The 22,652-nt window shown below is 30.9% G+C and overlaps 2 protein-coding genes across 2 annotated transcripts in view; both read right to left on the reverse strand.

Moving 5' to 3' along the window:
• LOC143047520 (uncharacterized) overlaps positions 1 to 512 on the reverse strand; it is a 41,321-nt gene extending 40,809 nt beyond the window's left edge. Inside the window, exon 1 of the mRNA XM_076220574.1 lies at positions 498 to 512. The gene's annotated coding sequence lies outside the window, so the exon portion shown is untranslated. The remainder of the gene's footprint in view (positions 1 to 497) is intronic.
• Positions 347 to 21,865, reverse strand: LOC143047521 (uncharacterized). The gene is made up of 6 exons (XM_076220576.1): positions 21,695 to 21,865; positions 12,072 to 12,173; positions 9,119 to 9,187; positions 8,533 to 8,550; positions 6,229 to 6,336; positions 347 to 558 (listed from the first exon to the last, which is right to left on the reverse strand). The coding sequence occupies exons 1-6, from the start codon at positions 21,771 to 21,773 to the stop codon at positions 362 to 364; spliced, it is 573 nt and encodes a 190-aa protein (XP_076076691.1). The 5' UTR covers positions 21,774 to 21,865; the 3' UTR covers positions 347 to 361.
• Between the last annotated feature and the right edge of the window lie 787 nt (positions 21,866 to 22,652).

The following is a 22,652-nucleotide window of genomic DNA, read 5'->3' on the forward strand; positions in this document are numbered from 1 at the left end:
ATTCTCATCTATGTATATCTTTGCTCATTGTGGAATTTTTTTTGAAAATGCACCTACAACTTCTAATATTTTGAGCAATGCTTAACTCATTTTCTTAAAACATGAAGTAATCCAAAGCTTCTCTTTCTTGCAAGTTCTTTTGTTTATTTTTGAATCATACAAGAATAAAACACATACAGCATTTCCATCAAACAGTTCTTGTGATTTCCTCTTAGAGTTACCTGCTGCCTTAACGCTTAACGTTTGAGGCCACAAGCCAGATGCTCATTTTTTTGGTAAATTTAGGTTGGATTCTGTTGGCTTGTAGAGAAGAAGAATTTTACAAGCCTGAGAGCAATTTAACATGCCAATGCCATAGGACTTAAGCATGAAGACTGTTACCTCCCTTTAGCTTTTCTAAATATAGTAAATCTGTCTGACTAATAAAGTCAACTCTAACAAGTGCTTCCATTTGAAGTCTGTTACCTTTGACCTTAAAAATGAAGTTAAAATCAAACTTACATGAATCTGTGAATTCATTATTACAAAGTTTTGGTAACTCAGTTGCATTGTAGCAAGCTAAAACATAATACAAAAAAAAATGGTTATTAAAAAAAAATGACAAATAAACAAAACAAATACTTTATTTGCAAATCACAGTGCCCAAAATTAGCAAAATAATACATATACCGGTATATCAAACCCTTTTTATAGAGATCCCATCAACACTAACAATCTCAGAAGTTCCATGTTAAAAAGGTACTGTCACATGGGTAGTCTGAACCAATCAAATACTTATATAGCTATCAAATGTTTGCACCTGTCCTAAAATGCCTAAGTCAGGAACCTGATGTACAGCAGCTGTCGTTTGTTAATGTAGTTCATACATGTTTCTCTTTTCTCTGTTTTTGTATAGATTAGACCGCTGGTTTTCCTGTTTGAATGGTTTTACATTACTAATTTTGGGGGCCCTTTATAGCTTGCTGTTCAGTGTGAGCCAATGCTCCTTGTTGAAGGCCGTACCTTGACCTATAATGGTTTACTCTTATAAATTGTTATTTGGATGTAGAGTTGTCTCATTGGCACTCATACCATATCTTCCTATATCTATCAAAGGAAGTAGGTTAATAAAAACATTTAGTTTTAGTTCTTTTGATTAAGCTTATCAATAATGTATTCCCATAAAAATATCACTATATCTTTATATAAGTTGTAAACATTAGTTACAATTTTTTAATTAAGTGTATTACAGTGAGTTGCTTATAGGTGTTACTGTAAAACTTTACCTATAGCTCAACCTGTTTTTAAAATTGACAATACAATAGAGACATTTAAATTGACCAGTTGGTATTGTTAGATTTAAATCTACCTTGATGCTACCTGTAAAAATTTTTATTCACCTAACCCAAAGTTTCAGCATGCTTTTTTCCTGAACTTTTTCTTACCTAGGATTATTCTATTAAAAAATTGATAGGGAAGAAAATAGTTTTGGTTTTCATTGTTTTAAATCCCCGATATATATAATTTATCTATTTTTGACCTAAAATTCTAAATCAGTAAAAGATTAAATTAAATATGTATTACTATGTTTGAAAATTAAACTGTTTTTACACACTAAATGCTTCTTTAAAATTCTAACCCTTATATATAGTATTGTCCAGCTGCCAGTGAAACAAGAAATAGCTGTTCAGGTGTTTACAGTTTAAATTTTCAGATGGATATGTTGTTCATTTCTTCACATGTCCCTTCAAGATTCTCATTTTGGATTATTATTTGCAATGTTTGAAATCTTTTGGTGTCATTGTGCAAACAATATTGGATTTATTTTATTTGAATTCACTTCTTAGATTTTTTATAGCAATTTTGCTTCTTAAAATGTGATGTGTTTTTTTCAAGATTTTATTGTCATGAAGGACATCAAGGAGGAAATAATTCATTCAAACTGTTTTGTGGGGCTTACATATGATGTTGGTTCATTCAACATATGCCAACATTTTGAAATTTAGGTATAAAATTGTGTGAAAAAATGTTGGCATAGGTTGAATAATTTGTTACAGATTAAGTGTTATAAAAACATAAATTAGGGGATAATCAATCTACAACCAGTTTAAACGTAGCATTGATGTTTACTCAATATACAATTTCTTTTACAAGTACTAGTGATAATGTAGGTAATTGTGTGTGTTGAGGATCTCTATTTCATAAAGGAATAAGTTTAAAATTAGTAAAATGAAATAATGGGGGGGGGGGGGGGGGAGGAGGATTTTATGAATTTTTATTTAAGGAACAATCATCTAGTCATATTGAATATCTATGAGTGTCATTTTCATGAATAATAAAGAAATATATGATAAAATATTGAATTTTATGTAAAATAGATTCCTTCAAATACAATGGCATACACCACTATTGAAACTCATGAATTTCATAGATACTGACTCATGTAAAATATCTATTTTAAATGTTCACTATTAATTCCAACACATTCAGAGAATAAGACAAATTTCACTAATATGATTGCCTCAAAAGTCATACTGTAAGATATGAATTGAAGCTGCATCTGCACAAGCAGCTGGTGTCATGTTGTTATCCTTTAGTAAAACAAGAGTGCACACGCTGAAATGTCTCGCCTTCTATACTAATCATTGATATTATGTTGATAGTCCTAAGTAAAAAGCTAAGCTTTATAACAGCTGTACCATAAACTTCACATTAACCAAGATAACTAAACAAAGACCAATGAACCTTTAAAATGAGGTCAAGGTCAGATGAACCATGCCAGGCAGACATGTACAGCTAACAATGCTTCTATACAACATATATAGTTGACCTATTACTTATAGTTTAAGAAAAATAGACCAAAACACAAAAACTTAACACTGTGCAATGAACCGTGAAAATGAGGTCACGGTCAAATAAAACCTGCGCGACTGACATAAAGATCATTAAATATTTCCATACACCAAATACAGTTGACCTATGGCATATAGTATTAGATAAAAAGACCAAAACTCAAAAACTTAACTTTGACCACTGAACCATGAAAATGAGGTCAAGGTCACATGACATCTGCCCGCTAGACATGTACACCTTACAATCATTCCATACAACAAATATAGTAGACCTATTGCATATAGTATGAGAACAACAGACCAAAACACAAAAACTTAACTATAACCACTGAACCATGAAAATGAGGTCAAGGTCAGATGACACCTGCCAGTTGGACATGTACACCTTACAGTCCTTCCATACACCGAATATACTAGCCCTATTGCTTATAGTATCTGAGATATGGACTTGACCACCAAAACTTAACCTTGTTCACTGATCCATGAAATGAGGTCGAGGTCAAGTGAAAACTGTCTGACAGACATAAGAACCTTGCAAGGTACGCACATATCAAATATAGTTATCCTATTACTTATAATAAGAGAGAATTCAACATTACAAAAAATTTGAACTTTTTTTTCAAGTGGTCACTGAACCATGAAAATGAGGTCAAGGACATTGGACATGTGACTGACGGAAACTTCGTAACATGAGGCATCTATATACAAAGTATGAAGCATCCAGGTCTTCCACCTTCTAAAATATAAAGCTTTTAAGAAGTAAGCTAACGCCGCCGCCGTAGCCGCCGCCGCCGCCGGATCACTATCCCTATGTCGAGCTTTCTGCAACAAAAGTTGCAGGCTCGACAAAAACGAGACATAGCGATCCTACATTCCGTCGACGTCGGCGGTGGCGGCGTCCACAAATATTCACTCTGTGGTTAAAGTTTTTGAAATTTTAATAGTACCTTTCTTAAACTATTCTGAAATTTTAATAATAACTTTCTTAAACTATTCTGGATTTCTACCAAACTTGGACAGAAGCTTTTTTATGATCATAAGATAGTATCCAGAAGTATTTTTTGTACAACAAAAAATCCATTTTTTCTGTATTTTCTTATAAAAGGACTAAGTTTTTCTGCCAGGAAACATTACATTCGCTCTGTGGTTAAAGTTTTAAAAATTTGAATAACTTTCTTCAACTATCATGGATTTGTACCAAACTTAAACAGAAGCTTGTTTATGATCATTAGATACATTGTAGTATCCAGAACTAAATTTTGTAAAACAAAAAAGCCATTTTTTCCCGTATTTTACCTATAAAAGGACTTAGTTTTTCTGCCAGGATACAATACATTCACTCTATTGTTAAAGTTTTTAAAATTTTAATAACTTTCTTATACTATCCTGGATTTGTACCAAACTTGGACAGAAGCTCACAACTCAATATGTAATGAATAAAAACAAACACAGAGTACTTGAATTAATTTGATTTCGAAAAAAGTTTCTGTTGAAATATGTTATATTTGTATATTTTGTTGCTTGTTAAAGTATGTTTCATATTTAATACAACAAAATAATGAAGAAGAAAAAAGAAAAAAGAAGAAAGAAAATTGCACAATTGAAACATTTTTTGGTCTCTTTTTTTCTCAAGTATTGTTATGTGATTAATTTTAGAAATTTAGTCTTATTTTATTTTTATAATAATTTAATATTTATTTCAACTCAATTTTGCTAGTATCAAGTGTTCTTTTTTACAATTTTTGTCTCTTTAGAATTTGTTTATAATTCCATTTTTTACTACAACACAATTTTGCAAATACTTTATTTTTGTTTGTGAATTTTTAAAGAGTAATATTTAGTGCTTAAATATACTGACTGTATTTTACCTTTTATTAATTAATAATTGTTATAACAACACCTATTGTATTTTGTTTGTAGGCATAGGTTGAATATATTTTTATCAAATATTGGCATAGGTTGAAGACACCATGATGTTGTACATGTAAAATTTGAAAATAAGTTTGGAGTATACCTTGCTGTGTTTTTTCTTTGAAATCTATTATAATATTAGTGGGACTTTTGTGCATAAAATGCTGTGTTTGCTCAAGGAAATTCAAATTTTCATATGATGGGATTTAGTTATGTTAAAGATTTAAAAATTTCAAAACTGGAATTCAAGTAGGAGATATAGTGTGTGTTCATCCAACATGTTTCTGTGGCTTTAAATGTGATTTTAAAAACATTCATTATGAATTTGGGATCTATTACAAACTTAAGATGATTTACCATTTAAATGGGATCTTGGAAATGAAATAAAATGTTGAATTAATGCAGTGGATATAGTCTAATCTAGCGATAAAGTGAAAAATGAAAGTAAAATATTCTAAAATATTCCTAACGTGAGGAAATGTTTTAAGTGAATGTGAAATTGGAAATAGTCATTATAAAATTCTGGATCAAATATTGTTTGATTTGGAAATTTATAATAGGAAATGAAATAAAATGTTTACTGTGGATATAGAAAAATCAAGTGATATATAGTAAAAATATAAATAAAATATTACAAAATATTTGTAAAGTGAGGATAACTATTTGGAATATAGTAATGGAAATGATAAATTTTTTTTACAAGATTCTGAATTATGTATAGATTCTGCACCTGTTAAATTAGGATGCATATCATGGGAAATTAATCAGAATTTATATACTATGGATTTAGAAAAAAATCTAGTGAAGTAGTGAAAAATGAATAAAATTGGGAATTATTTTAAAACTTTGGAATTCTGGATGAGATGTCAAATATCAGTGTAAAAAAATAAATGAAATTGTTTATTCAAATTTGATTTTGATGTTTCATAAAGTGAGTGAAATAATACGACTGGATTATTTAGGGTATTAAACACTGCTAGTAGTGGCTATGCAAACATTAAGATGAAATGTAGTGCATTTTAGGCCAAGCAATTTTAAATAAACTGCAAGAAAATAACATATATGATATAGTCATTCTTGTTTGGCTTGATAACTCCTAATATTTTGAATGACAGTAAAATAAAAATCTCTCAATAGAATAATCATAGGTAAGAAAAAGTTCAGGAAAAAAGCATGCTGAAACTTTGGGTTAGGTGAATAAAATTTTTTACAGGTAGCATCAAGGTAGATTTAAATCTAACAATACCAACTGGTCAATTTAAATGTCTCTATTGTATTGTCAATTTTAAAAACAGGTTGAGCTATAGGTAAAGTTTTACAGTAACACCTATAAGCAACTCACTGTAATATATAACATATGTACATGTATAAGAAGATTATTGACATCTAGAAAGACAGTTATAGCAAAAGAATTTTTGAAAGAGCTTGTTTTTCTGACTGCTAAGATGTACGGTGTTGACGAAAACTGCAGTTTATAGACACCTACCGTTAAGTTTTATTGTGTCGTTGCCACAAGATCCTAACCAAGCACAACCAGCATTGGCAGTGGTGTTACAACAGTCTGTTTCAGTTTTAACTAGGCTGCATGTATCTACTGTAAAATAGTGATACAAATTAGTAATTTGTTTGAATTTATATCTATATTTTATATCAGCTTTTAGCTATACACATTGTGTACTAGTTAAAAGCTTACCCAATCACATCTTCCCAATTTTTATTTCACATGTTGTTTGTGCTTGCAGCTTGTTATATAGTATTTTATGAAATTTGGTGGAGATGTAACATGCAAATTATGTTTTGTAGCTATTTTATTTCAACTTAGTTTAGGCACACACATCCTCCCTCTAATTAAAAATCTCTTCAAGGTTAAAATTGTCATCTAAATTTTTGATTTTTTTTTAACTTTTAAATTTTTGAAAATAACATTTTGAATATATGATAGAACAATGTACAATATACATGCATGATGCTCCATCAACCTAACTTGTACATGAACGATGGAAATTTGTAATGTTTTTTCTAAGTCTCCTGTTACCTACTTCTATTTCGAGCAAGCGGTAATGTGAATATTTCTTTCTGGGTAACAGATCATTTATCATGTCCTCTTTGCTGACTGCATTTCAAAATTTTCCTTTCTTTGAAAAATCAAAGGCATTTTTTTTAATTTAAGCAACTTAAGCTCAAGTACCAGGTGTACATTGCAGGATAAAAACATTATATATACATTGTCTGGAATATAAAGTGTATTTGTAAACAGTAGCCAGCAAGCCTCCCTTTTGGTTCTGTTTATAAACCTCGTACAAATAGATCTTATATTTTGCAACAAAAGTATGTATATTGTGTATATTCTTTTCACACGTTATTTTAATTTCCTATAGTTTAGAGTTGACATACTATTATACTGTAGATTCACTTCTATCGTGGGAAACGATTTTTGGAGATTTAGTGGGAACAGTGAAACCACGATTTTTAAGGTTCAGTGAAGTACAAATTTTCTATAATCTTGTTTGAAAATTTTTGCAACACCAATAAAATTAAATATTCAGGAATTTTTTTTGTTTAAATCCACGAATTATTACCTACAAAAATAAATGATCCACAGAATTTGACCACTGTTAAATATAGTATATGTCATCCTTTTTTTTTTTTTTTTTCTATGTTTCAACCTTTTTTTTGTTTTTATATTTCATCCTTTTCTTTTGTTTCTATATTTCATCCTTTTTTTTGTTTCTATATTTCAACTTTTTTTTTGTTTCTATATTTCATCCTTTCTTTTAGTTCCATTATATTGTAATTTTTCACATTGAATAACCTTGAGATGGTGTGGATGGGGGTTTAAAAAGGAGAGAATAGTGGGCACAAAATATAAAGAATAGAGAAAAATTGACAAAAAAAAATAAAGACCAGAGAATAAAGAGGTGCTCAAATATAACCAAAAGAGAACAAGAGGCTGTCACAACGACAGCAAACCGGATTCATTAACATTTATTTGTGTCCTGGCAATATCACAAGAACCATTACTGATGAATGGTGAAAGTGAAAATCGTCAATATCAAATTTGACCTCCATTTTGTCATCAGCATCAACATATTAAAATTTGAAAAGCTTGGATTGAATGGTTCATGAGTAAATGCAACAACGTGAATGGAAACGCCATTTTACGATCTTTCAAGAACCATAACTCCTGAACGGTAAAAGTCAAAATCGTCATTATTGAACTTGACCTCTATTTTTTCATCAGTAACAACATATTAAAATTTCAAAAGCTTTGGTTGAATGGTTTATGAGAAAATGCGAGGACACAACTGGAAACTCCATTTTTCAATCTTTCAAGAACCATAACTCCTGAACGGTAAAAGTCAAAATTGTCATTATTGAACTTGACCTCCATTCTGTCATCAGTAACAACATATTAAAATTTGGGAAGCTTTGGTAGAACAGTTCATGCGTAAATGCACGGACACGACTGGAAACTCCATTTTTCAATCTTTCAAGAACCATAACCCTGAACGGTAAAAGTCAAAATCGCCATTATTGAACTTGACCTTCGTATAGTTGTCAGTAATAACATATTAAAATTTTAAAAGCTTTGGTTGAATGGTTCATGAGTTAATGCACGGACAACATTTGATTGCCGCCCGCCCGCCCACTGTACATCCCCAAATCAATAACCGACATTTTTGTCACAAAAATCCGGTTAATAAGAGGCAAAAAGAATAGAAATAAATGGCATTAAAAATTAAAAGAATTCAGAAATGAAGGAAACCCCCATTCTGACCCTCATACATACCTGCTTCTGGACCTGAACCTGTAAAAACACAAAGAAAAATATATATTCATATTTATTCTGCAGACTGTGAACATCATTGTCAAGCATGCTTTAGTACATTTAATCTAAGAATCAATTTACTGAGTTTCTTCTAGTTTTTACTCATTTAAAAGCCTATAAAAAAAGTCACAGTCACAACTTAAAATTCCTTTTGGCAGCAAAAAAAACAACATAAAAGTTTCAATAATTTTGTTTACTCTTTATTTTTCTAGGTTGTGTTTTTGTGGACAATTATTTGTATGTTTTTCTTTTTCTTTTTTAGCCTTAGCTTGTCTGTTGTTTTTTTTATTTGAATTTCTATGTCTCTCTCATCTCTCTGGTATCGTTTGCCCCTCTTTTCTTTGACTCTCCTTTTTAATACATGACTAGTTTATTGCTGGGCGTTGAACACCACTCTAAGCACATTTTATTGTTGTGGCCATTTTTTTTTATTATGAAATTTCATTTTCTCTAAACTGATGTTTTGTGTAGATTCAATTGCTCAACATACATTCAAATTTTTATATTATGCAGTGAAGAACTTGTATTGTTCAATATAACAACTTACAAATAGTATTAAAGGTGTTGTCCTTGCAAACACCTTCTAGTTTAGTTAAGTTGACTTTAGCATGACAACCTGAAAAACAAATTAAACAGAAACTCAAAATATCCATCAGACTTTCAATTGAACATTTTAGAATCTGAATTATCATTGGATGAATTTGCATTGTTAAGAGTGATTCTAACCAATCACAACATTTTGGCATACAGTTTTAAAATTATTACCCAAAATGCATTATATTTTGAAATGGCAAATCCAAAACTATTTGTTGGTTTCCTGCAGGTATACTAATATAAAGAGATTTGGCCATAACTCAATTTGACAATTTTATAAACAACTTTTCCTTTTTGAAAAGTTTTAAGAAAATTCCCCAAAAAATTAACATAATTCAAATCAAAATTTCTTGAAAACAAGCAGATAACCAATTATTTGATTTCATAATTTCCAATCTTTATCTAAGACATATGTCACAATGTGATTGTCATAGGCATACCAACAAAATGGGAAACTGTTTTAACTAGCTACCCAGAAGGAAACAAAACAGGCATTGTTTTAAATGGTCATAACACATGTATCTTTATTAGCCTGGGGGGCCTCTTTAATACTTTATTTATAGGGGTGTCGCTGGGGTTCTGTTACCCCACTCTTTTCATATAATTTTTGTATACCTTTTCATATACATGTATTGCGAAGGTAAAATTGTAACCTTTTCCCATATTGTTTGGGTTTGGTGGGGTCTGTTGGAAAAGTGGAATATTGAAGACTAAAAATCTGTGTGTAATGTTTATATCATGGACTTTCCACTGTAAAAAAAAATATAGGACTTTTCATATACAAGTAATTGGAACTTTATCAACCTTATCATATATTTCTGACAGTTTTCCCAACCTATACCCATATTTTCAAGCTTGGAAAAGTGACCTATTCTAGCAAAATGTCTAGTGGCATGTCCTATCACTGTGTATATAGGAAGTGGCCCCTGAGGTATTAGCAAGCTTTCAGAAAAGATAATAGTTGTCTAATTTCAAGCATTTAAGAAGAGCAATTACCCAAGATACGATAATAACCAAATATATGTTGTGTAATCAGAACCAAAGTAACAAAAAATGCTTTATTAGATGGTTTAGGCCAAATAAAAATGTATATGGGGTTCCAGTAACCCGACCGACCCTTAGTTAAAACCCCCCCCGAGCCTATAACTTTTTTTTTCATTTCTGAAAAATAAACTTTCAAACAAACAAATTTTGAGGATTTTGAATTAAAATAATTAAATTCATAGATTTCTGTCATCTGAATTTCCATCACAAGTATGCAAGAATTCATAACAGAATGCACCAAAATTAACTAAAAACGTATCATGACTGTTTATTTTACCACTAAACACATGTAAAAATGGTGGACTTCGGGTTGGGGCGTGTATAATACCAGAAACAATTTCGGTAAACACACGATTTTTTCCGGATTTTGACACTAAAAATGTCTTATTGGCGACTGACAAGGCAAGACAAAAATGTATATCAATATACCACCAGTAAACCTGACCAGAAGCTATCAAACATTGTCAAAATACAAAATATAGAATGTGGAGCTAGTGCCGTTACAAAATTATCAAGCAGTAGTTGCAGTGGCGGATCCAGTCATTTTAAAAAGGGGGGGTTCCCAACACAGAGTAAAGGGGGGGGGGTTCCAACTATATACTCCCATTCAAATGCATTGATCGGCCAAAAAAAAGGGGTGGTTCCAACCCCCGGAACCCCCCCCGGATCCGCCACTGAGTTGATGTTATGGCCAGAGCTGTAAAAGTTTGCTCATGAGTCCATGTCTCTAATTCTAAATTATTTTTTTTTTACTCTGCATTAATAAAATTTAAATTACAAACTTATTCCTCATTTTAGCATATTTCATGACAGTAACAGATATGGAATTGCTGTTTCAGAAAAATATTCCTGTTGATAATAAATTGATAATGATATTAATACTGTCATGCAAGTAACACATGTTTTATGAATTAGGCAGTCACTTGACAGTGCAGGGAAACAGATATTTTATGACATGATAAAATTCCCTCTTATAGATAAGTTGTCTCATTGGCACTCATACCACATCTTCTTATATCTAATATGTTAACATTGTTCGAGTGGAAAATGTATGTAAATTGGGAAATCTTTTAAGTCCTTTTTATTTCCTTTAGTTAAAGATAATTCTCCTTTATAGTGATATCAATATGAACTTGGACAGTCTTTAAAAAGTTAATGGGATCTAAACATCAACCCAAAAACAGTCACTAATGCATTTTGATAAGATTTGAGAATTCTCTATTGCCAGGCAGTGGATAAAGTTTGATGAAGAAAAAAACGCAAACAATGGATTGATTGACAGAGCAATGACAACCTTTGAATTCTAATTCCCTTCAGCCATGTCAGCATCTTTGATGACTTATAACCTTGACCAATAAGAACACATTGTGTAAGCAGTTTTCATTTCAAAATATAATTTTCATAACACAACATACATTTGTCGTTTTGTGGCCTTGTATAGCTGACTGTCAAGTTAGGGCTTTGCTCATTGTTGAAGGCTGTACAGTGATCTATAATTGTTAATTTCTGTGTCATTTGATGTCTTGTGAAGAGTCGTCTTATTGGCAATTAAACCACATCTTCTTTTTCATATGCAAAGTTTGAGTGTTTCTAAACTCAATGTTATATTTTAATAGAATTGGGTTTAAACATCAGACCTGTTTAAAGTTAATGACCCACCTTTCCCAAGACCCAAATTCTGTTCTTTTCGTGGTACATGTAACAGTGGCAGATCCAGAAATATTCAAAAGGGGACACTGACTGCCATATAGGGTGCTCAGGCTTCAGTGATTCTCTGTATAATCAACCCATTTTTCCCCAACAAAAGAGGGGTCCTGGTCCCCCATCCCCTCTAAATCTGCCTCTGTGTAATGTGGACTTACCTTCATGGGTAGCCCCTGTATCAGTAGCATTTGTGCAGTTGATGTAAGCACATTCTGTATAGGTACAGCAGTTTGTTTTGTTTTGTGTTTCACAGTAAACAGCTGAAAATACAGAAAGAATATGATCATCAGTCAATCAAATAAAAAAGACGGTGGAATCTAACTCCTATACAAATGATTGACTTAACACTGTTAAGTTAACAGCCAAGTCAGCTATGAAAATCAAAAGTTAAGAAATAATACTTTCATGCCATGCTCTACGCTAATTTTAAAAGGGTATTTTTTACTTTATGCAAACCACATAAAAAGAGGGGTGTATGTGATTATGATTGAAAATGAATATGAAAATATCAGTTATTAAATTACATTAATAAAACGCAAATTTTTATATTTAATAAAATCATAAAAAAACATTCTTTCTCTTAATCATTTATTATTAATTATGTTGAAAATAGCCTTTTTGCGCTTAAATTCATAGATATCCAGAAGAGGTAAAACCGGTCATCGGTTGCCATAGCTTAGCAACCAAAATTTTGCAATTTTTTGTTTTTTTCATCAAGACTAGTAAATGTGTGAAGTTTGAAGAAAATCCATGACCATGCGTGCCACACTCCCTATGTAAGAGTTTAAATAGTTACAGAGAACCAGTATTAACATGGGTATATATGCATTACCCGGGTGGTATATTTTTGTTAATATCTTTATACCAATTGTTAGCAAGATGTGAAATTTTGACAAATATAATGACTACCCATGTTAAAATGAGCATAGACGGCATGGCATGATAGATTTATTCTGATTCTAATGGGAAAATTTAGAACTTTAGTACTTCTAAACAGACCTATAATAGCATGAATAGGTATTCCAAAGTCATCTTTTTTGATTTGATGATTCCAAAACATTTTAGAAAATCAACTGTTTCATGATTGAGAAATGAAGAAATACATGTACATGATTTAAACTTATTTTCAAAAGATTTCATTTAATTTCAAATTCCTACAAGCAACAGGAACACAAACATTTATTTTGATTCCCGGCGTTGTTCAATTTGTAGAATGCTTTATTTCATCACCTTGAACTTTCAAAGCTTCAGTAGCATGAGTAGTAATATTTCTCATCAGTTGAATATTTTGGTTTGATAAAACAAATTACAAGAGCAACACTTACAGTCAAGTGAAGGTAAATGTTAAATTATTAAAGTAATCAGATATAACAAGTCTGTTTGCCCTCACCCTACCTACCCAGAAAATAGATGCCTACTCAAAATCTTGTTATTTTATTATTATTGTTTTATTTTTCTGACATGAAAACTATAAAACATCTTGTACTTCAATTTCTCTTTGCTGAAAAAAAAAATGCCTGTCTACACAATGTACCTACCTACCCCCTGTCCCAACCTTTGGGTAGGGTTTGGGCAAATAAAAATATTTCTAATTTTGAGATAAAGGTAAACATGTATTCATAGTACTCTTAGAAACAACGATATACAATAATAGATCAGTATGAAATATGAAATTGATTTATCCTTTTCGTAGATAAATATGCTAATTAAGGTGATAAATACAATGTTTAATTATTATACAATGTAATCTTAGACTTGTATACAAGTACATTGTATCATTATTTTAAAAAAAAAATCTATTAACTGCTGCAAGATCATGTATAAACTAGTCATTTCCGGTTTAATTTTTTAATAATAGAAAAAATGTTTGAAAATTAGCATGACAGCATTTAAACTTCCTGATCATATGGCTTTCAGTATCCTCCTTTCATAGTTTTTTCACACTGAAAAGAATGCAATGTGACATCACAATTTTCATTGAAAAAGCATGCATGTCTCATTGGCACTCGTACCACATCTTCTTGTATCTATATATAACCATGATAACCAATTCATATGATGTACAAAAACATATGATCTGACCATATATATGCAATTATTATAAATAATATGACATTCAGAAGACTGTAATGGACTGTGTGACAACAATACCATGAATACCACAAGCTCTGAATATGTGAAATAAAGGCAACCATGCACAAAGGTAGCCAGGTGGTTCAAGTGGTTCCTAAAAATCCCGGGACCACCACCCCTCCCTCCCCCTTCCCCCAATTGAAAAAAAATAAGCATTGTTATAGTGGATGTTCTGTTTTAATTGTAACTGTTAAAGTTGAGTATGATTGTAAATTCCTGCTACGACCTTGAAATCTTACAGAAGAGCAAATAACACAGAAAAAACCTGAAGGACATCTAGAGGTCAACATAGTGTTTTCAACCAAGGACAGTATGTACTGTGGATCCAATTTCATTTCATTGATTTAGTGGGTATATATATATAGATTAACCATCATTTAAAATGTTACATGAAGTATATATTTTCTTTCTGACAGCATGTTATACAGTCTTTTAGGAATTATATATCAAGGAAAATTTGAATCCAGGATATAAATGAATCTACAGTATACTATATAGATACAAGCTCAATTTCACCCCAGTGGCGGATCCAGCCATTTTAAAAAGGGGGGGTTCCCAACACAGAGTAAAAGGGGGGTTCCAACTATATGCTCCCATTCAAATGCATTGATCAGCCAAAAAAAAGGGGGTTCCAACCCCCGGAAGCCCCCCCGATCAGCCACTGCACCCAAAGTTTTAAAAAGACTTTTAGATTTTCACAGATCTACTATCAACTAATAATGCAATTTCCTTATCAAGTCAAGTAAAACAAAATACTTAGAATAGATTCTAAAGTTGTTGTTTTTATTTTCATATTTTTTAATGTCTATTTCCTTGAATATTAACAACCTTCCAACAAAAACAATATGTACATGTCAGATATGCTATCAATCAGATAGTTCGAAAAAAATTAAGATTATCTTGCTTCACAAAATTTTCAAAATGTATGATTCTACTAATGAATAAACTCAATCATTTTTCCCTAAAAAGATCTGTTCAGTAAAAGGATAATATCAATATAAAAGATATTATTTTAGATATACCATACAAGCATTAATTCAATGACAATATTGTGAAACTATCAACAGGATACGGATTTCAAAAGATTATTGATAAAGTTCTGCTCGAGTTACTTTTTATGAAAATTGCACAAAATAATTTTATCTCTAGTGAGTAGTTCTACAATTGTACCTAAATCATCATAAAATCATTACTAATCCTTGCATAATAGTCGTCTTAGAGTTCAACTACTTTTTGTTAATAAAATACATGTAACCGAATGAAGAAAATTTTGATTTTATTAGTCAATGTTAGTTGGTTATTATCAAGCTTCCTAATTCTACCTAAAACTTGAAAATAATTATAAGGAAAACAGTAGATAGATAGTGTCTCATAAGCATGATAAGTCAGTTTTTGACTGGAAATTGGTTGTTTTATTTTAAAAGTAACCTTTCAGTGGCAAATATGAACTCTTCTTAGTACTAGGCTGAAGTACTAAGCAGGATTACACCTGCACCAGTTCTTTGATTTACATGTATAAAAAATTACCTTCATCAGTGACACAAAAACATAATTAATGGTGACATCAGGTTAACAAAAAATGAAGACTGACAATTTTTCTGAGGGGTTGAAACTTTGAAAAAAATGATGATTTGAATTATTAACAACTTGAGGGATGGTAGAAGGCTTACAAATCAGGAGTTTTGACTTCCTCTGGAAAAAATAACATAATTTCGCCTTTACAGCTAATTCACTACCCCATGTAGAGCAAGACTTTGGTTAGCTTGCTAGCTTTGTTTGTACAGTATATTGTACAATTGTAATTGAAATAAAGTCCAATAAAATATAAATATATACAGGTTTAATTATGCCTATATATATATATTGTTTGAAGATCTCGATCTAAATTACAAAGCTTGAGGTATCATTTATACAAAGCAAGCTAGACAACCAAAGTTTTACTCTACAAGCATTAGGAAATTAGCTGTAACGCACACAAATAGAATGATTTAGTCAACATTGATTGCTGTTAAATCGAAGTAATAACATCACATGACTCAATCTTCTTAAGTTGAAGGTCTCACGTCACCAACTTTGTAATTAATTATCTGATGTCCTACAAGTCTAAGGCAGACATACTTATAAACTTAACACTATAAATGTTGTATAATGTACATATATAAAGAGTGCACTGTGAACTTTTATTATTACATTGGAAATGTTTTCAGTTTTTACAACTTAATTTTCAAATCAAGTTCCTTAAAGTTTTTCAAAACTAAAATTTATGTGTCTTTACTCAGAAGATAATTATTTAAACCCATGTAATCAAATGTATTACAGTTTTGGTTGAAAAAAAATAATTTTGCCACTAAGTCAATTCTAGGATTTTTTACAATGAAACTTGAAAAAAAAGTCAATATCAAATTTATAGATTCATAATTATTACCCGTACATGTATCTGGAAAGAACTTTTTTTATTTATTTTAAGATTGTCAAATGACTATGATGACGAAAATTTTGTTTTACTAAATGACAGTAATGATGTAATTTATATTTTCTTTGCTGCTTATCAAGTTTAATAAAATGTTAACCAAATCAAATAATATTATGAAACAAATTTTGCATATTTTAAATGGGATTTGAAATTGATAACAAAAAAAAAAAAAAAAAATAAAAAAAAATAAAGCAATCATTGCTTATGCTGCAAAAAAAATTCAAAATTTAAATGCATATTTTTTTTAAATTGGATTAAAGGTTTATGACAGTTCTTGTCCAATCGTTTTTTGATGCATTTTCTTATTTGATTTTGCCATGTGATTATGGACTTTCCCAATTGATTTTCCTCTAAGTTCAGTATTTTTGTGATCTTACTTTTTAAATATGATACATCATGTTCATCAATCAATCGTAAATGAATAAAAATAGATTTAAATTCAATCATTGAGTTTCCTGTTTCAGACAGCATCTTCCAGGCTGATGAGGATGAAGATGATAAATTTAATAAATAAATGCAGAGTCAGAATATACAACAAATATTGATCAATACTTTGAACTTTATATCATGTATTGTTATGATACAAGGAAGAATTTGTAATTTTCCTTAAGTATCTGTTATTAACATATATGAGCTGTCTTTGATAGAAATCAACCTTATGAAAGTGCAGATATACATGAGGGGGCAGGACCTTTTTCTGGACATCAGGATCAGGTGTTTTAAGCTCTGGGTTTCAGGATCCGGGAATTCTTTTTTCGAATTTTGGGATTTAAATTTCTTCAAATTCGGGACCTCAAGATTTCATGTTTTTAAGCCCCTTCATACATGTACATGTAGAAGACTTTTGGAACAATCAAATGTGAAATGAAAGGTGAAGCTTTATCTGTTTAGTATCTTTCTTATATATACATGTATCAACTCAAATCTTAAACAGTTACATATTTTGTAGAGATATTTCACCCTGAACAGACTTATTGATATTCATTTGCATAAAGTCGATTTTTATCCTTAGTAACACAGCTCATTTATTTAGGCTAAAACTATATATATCAGTCTATTATTTAAAGTATTTTTAATTTTGGAATTTGCATTTGGAATTTCTTGTGCTTGAAATTTTTATTAAATTCCATGTCTTTTTTGTTTTGAGAAGTTCATAACACATTCCATACAATGTATTTTGTATAGATAGTGTTGTGCGCGGCACAGTACATTTTATTGAAAATGTACTATCTTCTGTAATAACATGAATAAGTAGCGTTGTGCGCAGCATAGAACATTAAAGTACAGAATAAACATGGAATTTATTAAAAATTTCAAGCACAAGAAATTATGCTAATTCCATAATTAAAAATAATTCCAAGTTGTTATATATATATTCAATTATTTCAATATCATCATTAAAAGACAAAATTTTAATAGGACATTCTAAAAATTAAGTTAACTAGGGTAAATGGTGTTATTTGAATTAGTATATGAAGGATGCCACAGACACCTACAATGTATTCCTATAACCATGACAACCTTAATTTCATTTATTTCATCTGCTCAGTTCATAAAATTGGTTGAATACCATTAGCTCTTATTGACAAATGATTATCATGATTATTGGGAATCTTAAGCTAAAGCCATTTATATCTGTATATCAAATGTATTAACAAAATTTAATGCACGCCCACACACACAACTTTCATGACTTGTGTTAAAGAGAAAGCAATGAATGATTTGTTGCTTAGACATAGATCTGAAAAGTTTTTATAACTTGCACAGGCTTTGACAATGTTTTCAGGGGAATAGATCAAAATTGGGAGGTACATGTACTCTCATTTCTATATAAAAGAGAGTAAAGTTTCAACTCCAGCAATCAATATAGTAGAAACAAATTGATCATACTATATTTAAGCATAATTTACATAGTACATGAATAGAAATCAGAGTTTTGATGTCCCCACTCCATTGCACATACCGGTATTTATCTTAAAAAAAAATAAAATATTTTTCTACAAAACTTTTCATTTATATCTGACAGAAATTACCAGATGAAAATGATGAAGAGTTCAGAGAATATGCAATGATGTTGATGGAAGTGTTTAACAACCTTGATTGGCTATACAGCCCTTGCACGGTCAGCTATATATGCAATGAAATTTCCATTGTAATATTTTAAAAGGGAAATAACTCTTTAAAAATATTCAATCAGCACTTCTTTTCCGAAAATTTCAAAGATATGAGGAATATACTCAAATACCATGTATACATTAAAATTGGTCAAATGACTGAGTGAAATTCATCCATCATATATATTAAAAAAAAATACGACAGAACACTGATTATGACATTTGTATGAAGTTGTCTTATAAACATGATAAACAAGAAATAATTTGAATCTGGAATAATTTTGAATTCTAGAAAATTGGTAAAAAATGCATTATGAAAACTAACTTAACATAAGAGGGTTAGCCATGCACACAGAATTAATGTTCATTTACTTTCACTGATGTTCAGTATGAACTACTGTACATGTAAATTCAGAAATTATTGTGAGGTTTTTATTAATGCGAATAATGCAAATAGGTGAGTATCACAATAATAAGAATTTGTATTTTAATAAATAAAACATAGATCTGAATGTATATGGTTCATAAATTGCATTAATTAAACTTGCATTCTTGTCCATTTTTAGAAAAATCACAATAATATACATGATATATGTACGCAATAATTTCTGAATTTACAACTTAACTTAATAGCTCATAGGCAATCATACATCTTCTTTTTTATATAACTAGCCCCCTAGCATGACAAACCCTCTTAAATTGGGTTAATTTTCATCATATGTTTCTTATCAATTTTACAGAATTCAAAATTATTCAAGATTAAAATAATTCTTCATGTTTATACAAGACTAGATTCTAGGCTTACTATTATTAAAGTTATTCAATTATTAAACTTTTTCACGGTGCAGCTCAAAAGTCATTAAGTGAATCGTGAGCCAAGGCTCCGTGTTGAAGGCCGTACATTGACCTATAATGGTTTACTTTTTCAAATTGTTATTTGGATGGAGAGTTGTCTCATTGGCACTCACACCACATCTTCCTATATCCATACTTATACAAATAAGAAAGTGTGGTATGATTGCCTATCAGACATCTCTAAATATGCTAAACCAGACTGAATGATGCAGACCCATAGGAAAAAGGCATTTACCATCTCAATTGACAACAAGACACTCATTGATTTTTTTCTGGGATTCATGTTATAATGAATAATAAACTGTATGTTTATTGTACATTTCACTTTGTTTTTACAATACTTATTTTATGTTTATGTCACTCAAATTATATTTTATTTTAACATAAGGTCAAAATAAATTATTCTAATGCCCAAAAAGGAATCAGCCAGAGCACAAACCCTCATGAGTAGTTAAGGTAACTAAAAAAAATTATCGTCGTCAAAAGCTGCGAGTACTCTCATTTCAGTGTATTGCTTTAAATGTTTTTCATTGGTTGTTTTGTGCTTCTTACATTGTCTTTCTTTTGAGTTAAGTGGATTGCTACTGAGTTTAAGTTTGCTCTTATAATAATGTAGTGTCGCACTGCTGTTACACCACTATCTGAGGTTAGGGAAGGGTTGAGTTCTCACAATTGTGGTTAACCCTGACACATTCTTGTAGTGCTCTTTGGTTCAGGTCATTCATATTAGATATTTGTAAATTGTTATAAATAAGAACTTTGTTTTTAATTTTTTTTTATTATCTTATGGCTGTGATTCTTAAGTTTATTTTTAGAAACAAGATGGTATTTTAAATTTGCCTGTTTTTCCTAGGATGCTAAATGAAATATATTTGCAGAGAACACTGTTCTCATTGTAACTCTACCATTGCCTACATAGCAGCAACTCAATTCTACTTTTACTGACTTGTTAAAAATTACCTAATTTCAAGATTCACAAATGGAAATTAAACATATGTACTTCAGGCTGAGGCTCCAATACATGTATCGTGGCATTGCACAAGGTCATGTTTTCTTTGACTGTTTATGACCTCTTTACACTACATGTGTAAATCCATTGGAAGGGTGATGTGCATGATGTGTAACAATTAACATTTAAGTCTTAGATGCATGATTTTTATCAATAATTGTTGTAAACTAGCTGATAGTAATTTTTGCTGTGGGGATGTTTAAGTATTCTACCATGTCCTCTCTGTATTTTGTCAGATGTATTTCTGTTTGTATCCATCTAATGAGTTGAGCCCTTGATTTTTTAAAAATTGAGAATGAAAATGGGGAATGTGTCGAAGAGACAACTACCCGACCATAGAAAAAACAACAGCAGAAGGTCACAAACAGGTCTTCAATGTAGCGAGAAATTCCCACACCCAAAGGCGTCCTTCAGCTGGCCCCTAAACAAATATATACTAGTTCAGTGATAATGAACGCCATACTAATTTCCAAATTGTACACCAGAAACTAAAATTAAAATAATACAAGACTAACAAAGACCAGAGGCTCTTGACTTGGGACAGGCGCAAAAATGCAGTGGAGTTACATATTTATGAGATCTCAACCCTCCCTCTATACCTCTAGCAGAAAAATAAACGCATAACATAATTTAATTTGTTCTTATGTCATGTATGTTGTACTGTTACACGACTAGCTGTCCCTGCTTAGGGGAGGGTTAGCACCTTCAAACTAGTTTAACCTTACCACATTCTACATTGTATATGTGAGGCAGTGCCTGTCCCAAGTAAGGAGCCTGTAATTGAGTGGAAGTCATATATTTTAATGTTTCTCATTCTTGTTTGCCTTTAAATGTTTTTGATTAGTTCGTTCTATATTTTGTTGCGCTGTTACACCACTGTCCCAGGTAAGAACAACTCTTTGGTGCCAACAAACTAGATTTTTTTTTTTGTAGATGTTTGTAAATTTATGTAATTTCTAAACGATTTCAATTATACCCCTAAAGAGTTGTTATGATTTTCTAGCAGAAAGTGGATATTCCTGGACTGAGCATTAGCAGAATTGTTCATTGCTGTGTACACAAGTGTGATTCAAGGTTAAAATTACATAATAAATAACTTATGATGACCATGTATCATCAGGTGACAACAAATTTTATTTGTCACACACCAGCACACACGTGTCACTTGTTTTTATTTGAGTTTTGTAGGTCACTTACGTTCTCCATTACTGGTAGGAAAGGTCGACAGGGTGAAACAGAATATCAGAATAACAGTGACAAAATACGGGATCGACATCTTTACACTTGTCGTAAACTTCTGACAACAGGAGCTTCTGCGATTGTAGTGCGACTTTTCAACTTTCGATTTAGTTTCCGCTGACGTAAATTTCTATTCGGAAGATCTCAGATGTTTTCTTATAACCTGGTTTAAACTAGTTCAGACTAGGTACCAGATCCAGATTAGCTTTAATTGGCGGGAAATCTAACAGCGACTTTCTCTCACTTTCCGGTTATCAGTGTTTTTTTTCTTCTTCTTTTATCTCAGACAGACTGACCTTCGATACCATTTTAAGAAAGTAGAATGAAATAGAGTGATTTTTTCATCTCATACTTTGTATCTCTGTACCAATATATGATCATAGATCTATGATAATCATACATCAGTCATGATACCGGCCTAACTTATATATCTCGAGCAATATATACAATATATATGTTTCTGATAATGCAGCATCCAGTCAACTAAAGGTTTTTCTGTTTGGGTATCCTTATTTGATGAGGCCCCTCATGGGGGGGGTCCTAGTAATCACATAATCACCATTTTTTTGCCAATATAATCACATAATCATTAAATATTTGCTTATCTTTAGTAATCAAATAATCATAAACTAAAAATACAGTCCTAGGTAATCAAATAATCATGAAATATTTGGCTTAATAATCAAATAATCATTAAAAAAACGGCCAAGTAATCACATAATCAAAAACCCCATGAGGGCCCTCTTTGATAATACCAGAGACATATATTGTATTATATGTCTCTGATAATACTTAATTATATAGCCCAGACGATTTATTATTTGGAATATGTCAAATGATGACAAAAGCTTTATATCATCTTTATGCAATTACTTAAACTTAAAGTTTTGAAACTAGAAAACGAAAAACTGCAAAA

Source organism: Mytilus galloprovincialis, chromosome 10 (assembly GCF_965363235.1).
Source record: "Mytilus galloprovincialis chromosome 10, xbMytGall1.hap1.1, whole genome shotgun sequence".
Lineage (NCBI taxonomy): Eukaryota > Metazoa > Mollusca > Bivalvia > Mytilida > Mytilidae > Mytilus > Mytilus galloprovincialis.

Excerpts from the sequence above, each read along its gene's own strand:
- LOC143047521 (XM_076220576.1), bottom strand. The coding sequence starts at position 21,773 with ATGTCGATCCCGTATTTTGTCACTGTTATTCTGATATTCTGTTTCACC. Across the intron at positions 9,188-12,071 it reads TACAGGGGCTACCCATGAAG|GTTGTCATGCTAAAGTCAAC; the intron begins GTAAGTCCACAT and ends TTTGTTTTTCAG. Across the intron at positions 559-6,228 it reads CGACACAATAAAACTTAACG|CTTGCTACAATGCAACTGAG; the intron begins GTAGGTGTCTAT and ends ATTATGTTTTAG.